The following is a 13,108-nucleotide window of genomic DNA, read 5'->3' as shown; positions in this document are numbered from 1 at the left end:
CCGGATGCTCTCCCGGAATTACATGCCACAGAGCGCCAGCACCGAAATACCAGCATCTGTCACTTGTTCCGATCTCCCGACAACCCTCAGGTACAGGTATTGATGTCCTTCCACAAATTTCGGACCCTTTCACTTACAGTCGCGCTGCCAGGTTTCGCGATGCGTTTTTCTCATTCAGCGGGATTTTTAACAGTCGTGTAATTTCACTTCGGTTATAATGCAATCGCGAAATTTTCAGACCATCGTCGAAGACTGCATCATTCGAGCTGCGAATAATTTTGCATCTTTACGAGGAGGATCGCGTGCCGTATTATCGCTACCTGTGTCCGTAAGTTTACATGCAAATGGATGCGAGATGTTCACGTTATCGTTTTATTGCAGGACTTCATGCGCCGCACGTGAATTGTATCGGTAAGCGAGTACACAAGACTTTCGTCCTCAGGTACTTGTTTGAAGATTTATTTCAACTCATTCTACTTTTAATACTCTTCTTCCGCGGACACTGTACCCGCGAGTGGTTTTTTCTCCAAATATGATAATACCTACGCGGATCAAGAAGTATCGGACTACCGCGGTGGTAACGCTAAGTGATCCCGAACCAACGAAAATCGAGCAACGAAATTTTCGAAACGGATCTTCCTCAAAGGTTCCGCTGCCTAGTGAAGCGTGAAATTATCCTTTTAAATTTTTACGTGCACTGCGCTGAACACAGGAGACGATCTCGGAGCACGGCATCGTTCAACCGCGCATCATTTTCCTTTCTTTTTTCACTCTCTTCTACTACAGCTTCTTTTATATATACATGTAAAAAGAGCAGAGCCTCTCGGATTTCATTTATATAAAATTACGTCATGTAAAGTATCTCGTATACCTACCCACGAGTCCGGACCGAACGAGGAACGAACGAACGTTGACGATTATATCTGTACCCAAGAATGCACTGCTGCATAGCGCACACGGTCCTTATTTCTTGGAAACTCCTCTCCACGCTGCGTTATAGACGGGCAAGAAATTTGAAGCTATATCTTCTCTTTCCGTTTTCCCGAATTTACAACAAACGATTCACAACGGTCTTCTTTCACTTCCAACGATACGTCAAATCCATATTCATATACGCGCGTACCGTCCGATACCTACCATCTCTAAAATCTACATACCGTTGACCTCGTCAAAGGCCGACCGAATTGCTCTCGCTTACTTCCAAAATTCGTAACAGTCGATGGAAAAGCGTTTCTGTAACGAATTCCGATCCCGGAGCTTTCAAATTCGTCCAGGGTCAACCGGTGGCGTCTGCAACAGCTTTACCGGGCACTTGATCCCCTGCAGATTAGGAAGTTGTATTCTCGTAAATAAACCTGCTCGTCTCGTTGTTGTCCGGGGTATATGACGTGATCGCTATTTAAAGATGTGCAGATCGGGCATCGGCATAAAAGCCCGCGTATCACGTACCCTCCTTGCGCCTCTGGCTTATCCATGTGACGAACGATGTGCGTAGGCGGTACGTGGACGAATGCACACCTTCTCGGAGTTCCGAACGGCAGACGTACACCTCTGGGTATTGTAATCGCGAAATGCCACCGCGATCATCGAGCATGCGGTGCACGCACCTCGTCCGATAACTCCGCTGAAAGAAGGATCATTTGAATATTCGACATCGGCATGAGAAGCAGACTACGATCTGCGGCGATGAGAACTCAACGTCGACATTGCACGCAGGTAGGCGTCACAACCATGTTTTGCGTACTCCTGAATTTGGCAAGAACCGCTCCATCGGACTTCTCGTAGACTTCGAGTAGCCTGAATCACCTTCGAATACATTTTGATCTGTACAACTCGTCATAAGTTTTGAAAAGACAATGGTCCGGAAGGTCCCGAAATACCTGAAAGTATATTATTTCAAAGACCCTTGAGAACCCGGAAGGTATATTCCGACATTGTATTGGCAATCCAGAATTTCGCTAGTATCTAACTTTCTCGGGACGCCTGATTGGCGCACTGGAATCAGAATGTTTCGAACATTCGCTTGCGTCAGTGTTCGTTGATCCAACGAACAATATTATTCGTGACACAATTGTAATGCGACCTTATCTATATTGTCGTGATTTGTCAATGTTGATTCATTACTCATGCTCAGACGCTGTAAATTAGGCGCAGCGATGCCGTGACGGCAATTCGATTTCGATCCAATTGTCAAGGCTGACCTCGGAATATCATTTGTATAAATAAACGTAGACGCGACAGTGCGGTTTAATTGCGTTCAAATTTTCGTCACGATTCCAGTACCGTGAGCAGTAAATTTCGCGGGTTTTACGAGCGGTGCGAAATTAAAATTTTTATTCATTAAGAGGCCGGGTACGTCGCCCTTCGTTAAATTTATCGGGTAAACGTACCTGCCCGGTATGTATTTGAATATGTTAAAGCAGCGTCCCGGTGATCGGAGGATAGCAGGAAAAATTTCAAACGTGCATTCGCGCTTCGGGAATATCTGCATCGCCGGGAACGGGCGGAACGTAATCGAATTTGCACACCGAAATCCAATCCACTAGGAACAACCGAGGGTGCGCATCCCCGCGCTTCGCTAATATGACTTGATTCACGAGCCTGGCGCCCAGCCGCCCCCCGCGGTACAATTCGGGGGTCAAACACTCTGCGCCACGGAGCAGTCTCCGACACCGTCATCCGGGCTCTGCATCAGCGCCAGGGTACCAGCTCCAAATGTGCCTTTCATCATCCCATCCGGACGCGTGATTCGTTTATACCCTGAATTATTTACACACTCCGCGTGCCGCGTCCGAGCTGACGGAAGGGAATAGGGTTAAGGGAGTGTCGTTAACCCTCGATTCTCGACACTAGACGGAACCATATGACTCGAGAGGCTAAACATTCCGACGCCATTACCGTTCCTCAATTCCGTCACGGAGACACGTACACCGATTGATCATAAATTCAGCTGTTACGGTCGACAAGTCGAACTCGGGTCGTAATTTGACGCGCGTTTTACGCCGCTTAAACGGTACGTGCGCATGCAGCGTCTTCGCTTGCCTGCCTTTTACAAAGTGCTTCGAGCACACCAAGCGCGGCTCCCTTTTGACGGTAAGTGCAGAGGGTCTCGCAGGCTTCGTACCTTTGCCTAGTTTGTCGAGTGACATGTTATAGTCTTCGGATTACGACGATGGATCGCGCAACGTCTTTTCACCATGGGGCTGGAAAAAGAGCAGCGCGCGCTGCTCGATGTTTCGCAAACACGTCTTTTGTAGGGGGATACGCGAGCGCTGATCTCGAGACTCGAACTCCTTTCATTATTCCACTATTTTCTATTCTTCGCCTCGTTTTCGCCTGCGGAGAGAACTCGCGCATTGTGCGGCCGCTGCACGATCTCCGGGATGGCCAAGATGCTCGTGGGTAACAGGCCCTTGTAAATCACAACGACCCAACGTCGTCGTTTGGCTAATCCCGAGTAATCCCGAGCTCGGGAGAGTTGAGCCTTGCCAGCCGGTGATCTGATCTCCGCAGCCTCCTGCACCGTCTATTTTCAAAATCGCAGGGAGAGTTTTACGCGGCTCGTCCTTGTCCCGTAGAGAAAATCAAAATCGTCGAACCGACCCAGCCGGAACGCTAGGCGAAAAGCAAAGGACACGGATAATTCTGATGTCGCTTACCGTTAGACGGAGACGCGATTCCAGGCGTTCGTAACGTCTAATCGTCAGGTTTGTACGACTGTCGTCGTCCCCCATTCAGACGGTAGTTACCGAGTGCAATTAACGTCGCAGTGACACCAGGCCGGGAGCATCTGGTGCCGGAAGCCGCTGCAGTCTTATTTTTTACTTTATGGTAAATGGGAAACGGTTAAGTTGTTTGTTGGTTTGTTATTGGGTACGAGTTAATTAAACCCCTCCTATAAATTCCTTCCCCGATAATATTTATGACACACGTTTATATAGCTGCCCCCGCGTGAATCAGAGAATAATTATATGCAAAGATGGAAACGGAGTTGTTCAATGATATTTTGTAACGAACCGCAGGCATGTTTTTCCTACTTTCTACTTTATCGCGTAATTGGAGGTAGGTATACAACGAACACTTGCCGGTTTCCCTGCGTTACAAGGTGCTCCGGAGCTTAATTCTCGAATCCTTGCATCGTGCGAGTCACGAAATGGGTTGCAGCGGTTATTTGTCTTTCACAAGGCGAGCAGCACACGCCGTGATCCGCGTCCTCTGGATGAGTGATTCCATCCGCGGTGGTCCCTTTGTGCGTTACCGGCCGCACTGCCGTTATCTCGTGTGAGATGCGGCAATAAAGGTATGAGAACACGCACGTGAGGCACATAACTCATTGCCGGGTCTCGGGGAGGGTAACCGAGGGGGGAAATCGTGACGGTGGGTACATATGGTTACAGCGTAACAAACGAACGATCGGACGAAGGATGGAACGGCCTAGACGCATACTGCGGACAGCGCCCTCATCGATCCATACTTCCATGTACCGCCGTGAAGTGAAATCGTGTTCCCGGCCGTTTCCCCCATCGATTAACTATTCGCCCCGACGATTAACTGCCGGCTTCAGGTAAACCGAACCCCCCAACTCGTGTACCCGATCGTCAACCTTCAACCGGAATCCCGAGTTCCCGGCAATTGCGGCTAGTCCATCGATTCTGCCCACCCCGTCACAGAGAGCCTTGCCAAAAAACACCGCAGGTCCCGGGGGACGCTCAAAGGTGTCGGATGAGTGCCGCACTGCATACTCGAGCACACGCAGACAAGGCTGATGCGAGACAGGGGCGGGTGGGCATTCTGGGGGCACTTAATCTGTTTGTTGTACACAATTCAGCGGGACTCTCTGGGCTGCTAAGTGGTTCTCCATTCTGTCGAGCGAGGAGGAGCGACGAGTGTTGCAGGGCTAGAGCAGCGGGACGCTGCGTTTTGTGCGGTACGTTATGGGGGGCTGTGAACGAGACACGTGTTGTTACATCACATGCTGCTCCGAAGCCCGGCTACGTTCCGGGGTGCACTAATCATCCGCCACTTGACACTCAGTGACATGGACGTGTCCGGGAGGCGATGCTCTTTTGCCTTTGTTCGCCGCTGAACGAACCGTCAACAGTTCTGTTCGCGTATTTCACTGCCGAGTGTAGATAATTATTGCAAAACAAACCGCACGCGGAATTGGTTCTGATCGTGAAAAAGTCCTGGCTCCGGGATATTTCCGATGGTGAAGCAGGAAGCAGAGATCCATTATCCGAGCAACCGCCACCCAAGGATCAGGAGGTGCGGAACACCGCCCGTAAGTTTCGGAAGGGAAAACTTTCTCGAAAACAATGAATTATTTAAATGACACGGCGGAGTTGCGCCGCGGCGCCCGGGAAGGCGTGAGTAGTATATTTTCATTCTCGTCCCTATTTGTCACGGATCGAGAGAAGGACGACGGCTCGAATACTCAACGAGACACGACGGAAGCACAGAGTCCGTTTTACGCCGTGGCGATTCCCAGGCTCGATGAAAATCATTGGCCCTCTTGATGCGGCCGCGGATTAATTCCTCTCGAATCTCCAACCTTACGTGACCTATCTTCTACCCGCCTCGAGACTGAATCGAATAATGGATTCTGCGGCATGATTCGCAGGGTCTTATCAACCCGCTGCAGTATTTGTGAAGGAGGAGAAGGGCGCGCTGCAGGCCTCAGGAGCCCACCACTCCCCTGCACTCCGTTATCCTTTGTTTTTCATCCCGTTTGTCCCGCGGATCGTGCATTCAACTGAATCTCGTTTAATCTTCTTTTGTGAGGTAATTCTCACGCGACGCCCCTCGTGTTGTGCCAGGCACCAGCCACAATGGCTGCGATCGAATAGCCAGGAACGTGGAATTTCTCTTACCACTTACCGCTTGATCAAGGACTACCAATCCACCCACACAAATGCGACACTCCTTTAGCGCATCGATGGAACAGTAATTCTACCGTCGTTCATCGGACTGTTTTCCCATCGGGGAATAGTCGAGGGCTTTGTCCCGGGGCGTCGAAACCGCGCTGCAAACTCACATGCCAGTTTTAGAGCCCCAAGAGATTGAACCTAAAGCAGCTTCGACGGGAGTTAATTGGGTTCGAGCACGTGTCCCAGCTCGGTGATGATAATCCCGCGTCTTATAGAATCGTTGGCATTTTTTTCATCACCGGAGCTTTTTACCTCCCGACATGGCGATGCCGGGCCGTTCGGTCCGATCCGGATTTTCTGTCACTGATCGAGTGATCGCGAAGGGCTGTCAATCGCCGGAGAGATAGAATAACCTGATAAGGCAAACGGTCCTCTTTTTGCGCAGGACGACGCGACGCACCGCGGCGGTTATCCGAGCTGGCAGCGTCCTTTCCGGGACGACAAGAAGTCCCGGGCATCGTTGAGTCGTCGCGGTTTTTTTTTTTTACCTCGTTCCTATTCCTACCGCAACGCGGGACATCCGCCTTTGATAGTCTTCGGTATAATTTGATAATTTCATTCCTTGCGGATCTTAATCGGGTCTCGCCGATAGGTCGCGCTCTCATTAGCCACCAAAATTGAAAGCCCCTCGGCTCCGGGTCGCCCTCGCCCCTCCTGAGAAAGGAGACCTCGCTTCGCTCGGCGCAGGTCCACGTCGAGTCCTGGGATCGATTCCCGTGACTCGGCAAGGCTCCTCCCACCGCGGGTCGGCCATCTTGGACTCTCGGAGGGTTCACTATATCACATCACACCTCGGCTCGTGCCTATATTCACGTGTGTGAGTGCCCGGGGTCCTCAGCTCTCGATGCTCGACCAATCGAAGACGGAGCTGACGGTTTTTCAACCGAGATTTTAGCCGATCGGTAAATTTTGAAAAAGCTCCATTTTTCCTACCCCCAGCCGTCATTGACGATTAACCGACCGCTTTCTTTTCCTTCTGTTACAGGTCCTCAAGTACTGCGATCACCTTCATGGAAAATGGTACTTCTCGGAGGTGCGTGCGATATTCTCGCGTCGCTACCTGCTCCAGAATGTTGCGATAGAAATATTCCTCGCGAGCAGAAGTGAGTATCCGCCGCACCTTCTTTACCCTCTTTAAATTAACCTTCCAACATTCTGCGACCGATTTCTTGCCCCCGTTTTATCAGCCTCCGAGCCGAGATCCGCGGATCGGAATGTAGAGCTCGCTCGGAGGTGTGCCATCGCCGACGTTTTTACCTAATAAATATCACCCGCGGATTGCACGGTTTCTTACAGTCTTCAAATTTATTATTTCATCTCGGGCGGTTGGGGGACGAATTAAACGCACCTGCTCGTCGTCCGTGCAACTTTTTCCCGGTCATCCGACTCGTCTAAGTCCGATCAGCGTTCCTCGACTAGCCGCGTTTCCATATGCGGTTATACGCTCTCGAATCCCTTCGCTCTGATCCTTTCGCAACATCTGCTCGGAGTCCTCGAACTCTTGCTTCTTCCCTTCGTTCAATATCGGAATCTCGAATAACCGAGACACAAACGATTATACTTTCTCTTCTCTCTGCACCGGTGCAGCTTTTGAACAACTGCAGGAAATTTTACGAAAACTCGGTAAACTTGATAAAAAAAATCATCGAAATTCAAACACCGAGGACTTTAATTCAAATTAACCATTACGTACGTCAACGCGAGTAAAATCATTTAAATATATTTCGTTACAACGGGAGTTTCGATGCAGCATAATGCAATTAAAAATTTTCACCGTCACCATCGCCACGTGCTTTGACAACATAAAAAATCATCAGCGTTAACTTTAATTATTCGTGAGTTGAAAATTTCCATATTACCTCATCCGTAATAAGATCCTATCTTCCTTCTCGCGTTATACCGTCGATTAATCAAAGCGTCACCATCAGCGTTTGTCCCTGAAGCAATTACACATCGCCACTCGTTATTCCTCACGCGAAGAAACGTCCAATCAATTTCGGCTATAAAAGTACGCGAATATCGTTTCCGTTGGCGTGATTGTCGAAGAGGGGGGTTGAAAAAAAAAAAATCCGGGGGATGAGGAGTTATCGCGGTTGGTACGAAACCGGGGTGCTGCTCGAGTGGAACCGGGCATTAAGAATGACGTCGACACACCTACGTCGAGGAGGTGGACGTACGGCAGGGTTAACGCCTTTTTGTCAACAGCTTCGATCCTCTTCGCATTCCCCGACCAGGCAACGGTGAAAAAGGTGATCAAGGCGCTGCCGCGGGTCGGCGTTGGAATCAAATATGGGATTCCGCAGACTAGGTAAGTTTCCCCTCTGATCGTCCTGCGTTGTTCCTGAGGAGCCACGAGCTGTCCGACTGTCGCGGTTACCGGCCCACTTAGTCTTCGCCGGTCGTTGAAGCGAAACACGGGCGATGCATTCTTGCGTCTCTTTGTCCTTTCGGCCACCCCTTCTCCGCGACCCTGCGAGGTGTACCTCGACTCTCTCCCTCTCCCCCTCCCCCCTTTCTCTCTCTCTCTCTCTCTCTCTTCACCCCTCCCCTGTACAACAGCGGCGAAGAACACAGGTCCGCGTCGAGACCGCCGAGCCGGTCATCCATTAAACGTTCCTCTGAGGCCCGGCAAAGATACGACGTCCATAAATAAACCAAGTTGGTGGACCGATCTGAGAAAGCTGATTCCCTCCCTTACCGCCTCTCTCCATCTCGCTCTCCCATTCTCTCTCTCTTTCTCTCATTCGCTTCTCTTTCATCGGCAATGAAAATTATTTTCAGCGCAAAACTTTAATGGTACAATATAAATATCATTCGGGCCGTTCCTCTCGCGATCTCTCTGCTGATCCTGAAGCCTGCAGCATATGCCGATGCTGCTGGTGCACGCTGCAACCACACGGTTGGATTGTCACTTCGTTAGCGAGCTGTCTAAGATGCGAATTTAATTCGCGCGGCTAACCGATCAGGATCGATCCCGACGTACGGCTTGTCCACTCATCACGCACGGTGTTAATTGGCCGATTTATCAAAAGCAACGTTCATCTTTTATTATTCAATTATCTTACTACGGACGGTGTTTCGATTGGAATCGCGGTGAAACGAGCGAGTTAATTAATTTCGAACACAAATTCTGAAACCATTTACATAATTCCGGGGAAACCGGTTATTTCTTAAGCTTTGTCAATACTTGCCTGTCAGCATTTCGTCATACTTGGGTAAGGTATAGATAATAGTTTTCATAATAATAATGAACAGTAATATTTTGCACGGCTATGAAGACCGCGAGCTTTCACCTTTCAAATGTCATTAAACCTCGTACTCCGGGGTACATAAACACTTGAGACTTGAATCAAAGATTGTAAAGTCAGGATTTAATTTACGAGTTTCGTGCCGCCGAGCTCATCGCGCGCATCTTAATGCATAACGCTTTTTTACTGCAAATCGAAAACAAGTGCGAACGTAATTACGTATATCAAAGTGATGCGGCAGATCCATTTATCCTACTAGACATTCAACCCTCGGCTGGGATATGGATATTGCTTTATAAATAAACATCCCGTGATCGTTTCTCCGCTGGTCTTCTTCTCTGCTCGCGTGCACGAGGATCATAAATTTTTATTTTTTTTTTTTCCAAAAGTAGCTACATCACCGTTAAAACGACGTGTACAATTTCGATTTTCCATTTACAGAAGAGCTTCGATGATGTCGCCCCGTCAACTCATGCGGAGCTCAAACATGACCCAAAAATGGCAACGCAGAGAGATATCGAATTTCGAATATTTGATGTTCCTCAACACGATTGCTGGTAAGTAAAAACTAGTCACCCCATATTCTGTAACGTTCCCGAGGCGCGCATCTGCGGTGATAGATAATGGCAAAGGCCAGCAACGGCGTTGCTCAGAATCAGGAAAAATGACCAATCATCGCTCGTCCGGAAGCGGGTAAAAACCGCGCCCTCAAACTACACGTTGTGTGCTCCTCGTAATTCCAGGGCGTATAGGTACTCGTACTTGCGCACGCTGTAAACTAGACGGGGCAAGGCGGTCTTTTTAGGGCTGCACGGGCGGATGGAGTCTGTCGTTTCACGTTAGGGGCGTTCTCAATCAGTCTCTTGTTCCGCACTCACCCCAGACCCGGGTGTAATCCTCGTCCCATCACGGCGCACCGCCGCCGGTAATCCTCTCTCTCCCTCAGGAAAACCGGCACCCGAGTTACCCCCTCGGGGAATTTCGACGCTCCACGTCTGTCTGTCTGTCTGTCTTCTTCGCGTTCCGCGTGGCTTAATCCCCGCCACCGCCTCTGCGAAGTATCAACTTTGTTTTGCACAAAGAATCGGTCAAAAAATACCCCTTTTTATTATTTGCTGAAAATAATATCGCTTAAAATTGTGCAACAAAAAAAAAGCCTCGTTTGACTCGAAGATTCTACAAAGTATAGTCAGTAATATTATCCGAAATTTTTCTTTGACGCCTTGATAAAACTAAATTATTTCGGTCAATGATTTTATTGTTTGTTGATATACCATTTATTTCTCTTTCCCTCCGGCGTCAATTTCAGCGAATAATTGAGTTGAACAGGTTCTGCAGATTTCTTCGTCATATATTTTTTGCGAGGAGTTCTTAAATCGGGCGTAACGATTTCGAAATAAGCCGTAACTGTCGGGGTTACAGATTCTGCTCGTACGAAAATCCGGGCAAGAAATCTTGAACCGTAAACGCAAGGGCCCAAAATTCGCTTCGCTCGACTCTCGTTCAAGTTTCGGAGCATTTCAACCCCTGTAATAGAATGTCGACGGTATACGAAGTCCGATAAAGAGCAGAATCGCGTCAGGCGCGCAATCAGAGTCCACCAGTTAAACCGGATAGCAGTCCAAGTTTCTCCCGGTATTTACGAGGCGCATATATTAATTGTGCGGATAAATAAATATGCGGGGGGTATGAAACACGCGAACCCGGGGAACCGGGAACCGGGAACCGGTCTTCGGTGTCCTGCCGGGGCTCCCGCGCTTCGAGGGCGGCTGTTCGTTCGTTCGTACTCCGTATTCGTTTGCCAAAAATTGATGGTAGTCAATCCGGCGTAAATACGATGCGGGCCCCGCGGTTCCGCGGCCCGTAACGCGTGCAGCAAGAGGCTTTTGCCTCGCCGCCGATCCCGCTGGAATCGCCTCATCCCCGTCACTCCGGCCGGCCATCTCTCACGGCCGTGTCCGACACGAAACTATACCAAACCAGCTGCCAACAGGTCTCTGCTTTCGCCTCTTCGATCCTATCTGCAGGCCTCCGCGTATACATGCATCCAACTATCTCGATCTTTCTCGATCTTCCGCCGGGCTGCCGCAGTCTCTCATTCGCTCGATTCGAGGCCTCTCCTTCTCGCTCCGCACACAACCCGGCATCCCGGTGAATTATTGTTCGGAGGCGAATGATTTATCGGTAAGATATCTGCCCGCAAACATCGCGTGGATCCTTTCCCCTGCAGGAATTCTGCATCCTTGATACACCCGCTTTGCGCGATATCCGTACGTAATTATTATACACATACTTGGATTAATTTTCGTACCGCGAATCGAGCGGCGGCATTCGTGAATAAAAATAAAAAAATAAAAATAAAAATTTTCGCTCCGAATTGAACTCTGAATCGCCCCTCCAGATCGCCTTCGTATTCTCGTTCCAACTACTTTTTCCAAATAATTAATTGAGCAGTTTCGGTGCTTCTCGTGTTCGCAAGTTTCGCCTCTTGAAATGGAATGAGATAGGATTCATTGCGATGTAACATGTTATTGTACGAGAACGGGCTTTATAAGTGGGCGGTTAATAGTATAATGATCACAAAACTTGTACGAGGCGTATATCGTGCGAAGAAAGCCACGTAACAAGCACCGCGCTGATATATCTACTTCTCGGTATGTGAAAGAAAAAATAAAAATAAATAAAACTGTATAAATCATCCGGTCGAAAACTGTTACATCCTTTTCCTCCTTATCGCAGTCTCATCGTATCTTACGTGGCAAACTCGCCGATGAATTTCGAGCGAATGCACGTTTGATTTAGAAAAATGTCAGTGATTGACCGATAGAAGGATAGAAATTGATATAATTTAGCCTGCGCTTTCCGCCGCAGCATCAATCAAGATTTGAAAAAACTGATATACCTACATCTAGCCGGCTTCTCATTCTCGGCGCTATCGGAATTATATCTACCTTAAGCGGCAAGCCTCGCACTGGTCGTCGACGCGATTAAAAACCGAGAACGGAGAACGGAGAACGTTGCGTCTCCTCGTCTCTTCTACCTCTCATTCTTCTTCTTGCGAGGCGTTTGTTTGTGGTTATTATTACGAGTCTGGACGTGCGTGTGTAAAAGTGGACGGCCATCCTCCCGCGCAGAGACGCCTCATCGGGTTGGGCTTCGCGTACCCGAAGAAGCCTAAGGATGTGAATAGGAGTAGTGAGACACCGAGCGTTATCCCTCTAACCAGAATTCTCGGTCTCTGGATATCCGTCCCCCGCATTCCCGTGTCGCGACGACATCCCCAGACCCTCACTCACGTGGACGCCCTCATTTATTATCACTTTGACGCATAACGCTCTCCTCAAGCTTTATTCCACCGTCCGCGCCGCCGCCACTCTTCTCCGCTAATGATTTATCCAAAATTATCCCCTCGCATCCCTTGCGTATTTATTATCATCATCATCATCATCATGATCACCATCGTCATGTGTAATCTTATAATTCCTGGAATTGAATTGTTATCCTCAATTTCCTCCGTGACTTTCGTACACGCAGAACGAACGGCGTCGTCTTTTATCCCGCACGCGAGAGTAATTTTCTTCAAATCGCCTTACCTAATCCTTTTGTTTCGATACTTGTCTCGCTCTCTCTCGCTTCCTCGTATTATCACCCGTTTCAATTTTTACCGGTATACTTAAGCGGGCGCCTCTTGTCGGGGCGGTGACACGTTTTAATTAGCGTTCGTATGCCTGCGGTTGGTGGTGAAATGACGAGCGGTCCGTTTTCGTTTGGCTGGCTGGCTGCCGTTACTAATTCTTGTTCATTCTTGTGGGTGAGAGGAAAATAGATAGGGATGCTGAAGAGGGGGGGCCGGACGACCTGAGTGACAATTTCAGAAGCGATTAGGCGAGAGGCTCTGAGTTATGCTCATCCTAAACGGGCTACCGCGCCCCA

General features: G+C 49.1%; 1 protein-coding gene across 1 annotated transcript in view; it reads left to right on the top strand.

Moving 5' to 3' along the window:
- Positions 1-13,108, top strand: part of LOC107218698 (neurobeachin) — a 162,706-nt gene that overhangs the window by 137,152 nt on the left and 12,446 nt on the right. Inside the window, exons 38-40 of the mRNA XM_046743880.1 lie at positions 6,913-7,030; positions 8,133-8,235; positions 9,617-9,732. Of these exons, the coding sequence (XP_046599836.1) occupies positions 6,913-7,030; positions 8,133-8,235; positions 9,617-9,732 (337 nt within the window). The remainder of the gene's footprint in view (positions 1-6,912; positions 7,031-8,132; positions 8,236-9,616; positions 9,733-13,108) is intronic.

This window comes from Neodiprion lecontei, chromosome 6 (genome assembly GCF_021901455.1).
Source record: "Neodiprion lecontei isolate iyNeoLeco1 chromosome 6, iyNeoLeco1.1, whole genome shotgun sequence".
In the NCBI taxonomy this organism is placed as follows: Eukaryota; Metazoa; Arthropoda; class Insecta; order Hymenoptera; family Diprionidae; genus Neodiprion; species Neodiprion lecontei.
This window is presented reverse-complemented; position numbering and strand designations above follow the sequence as displayed.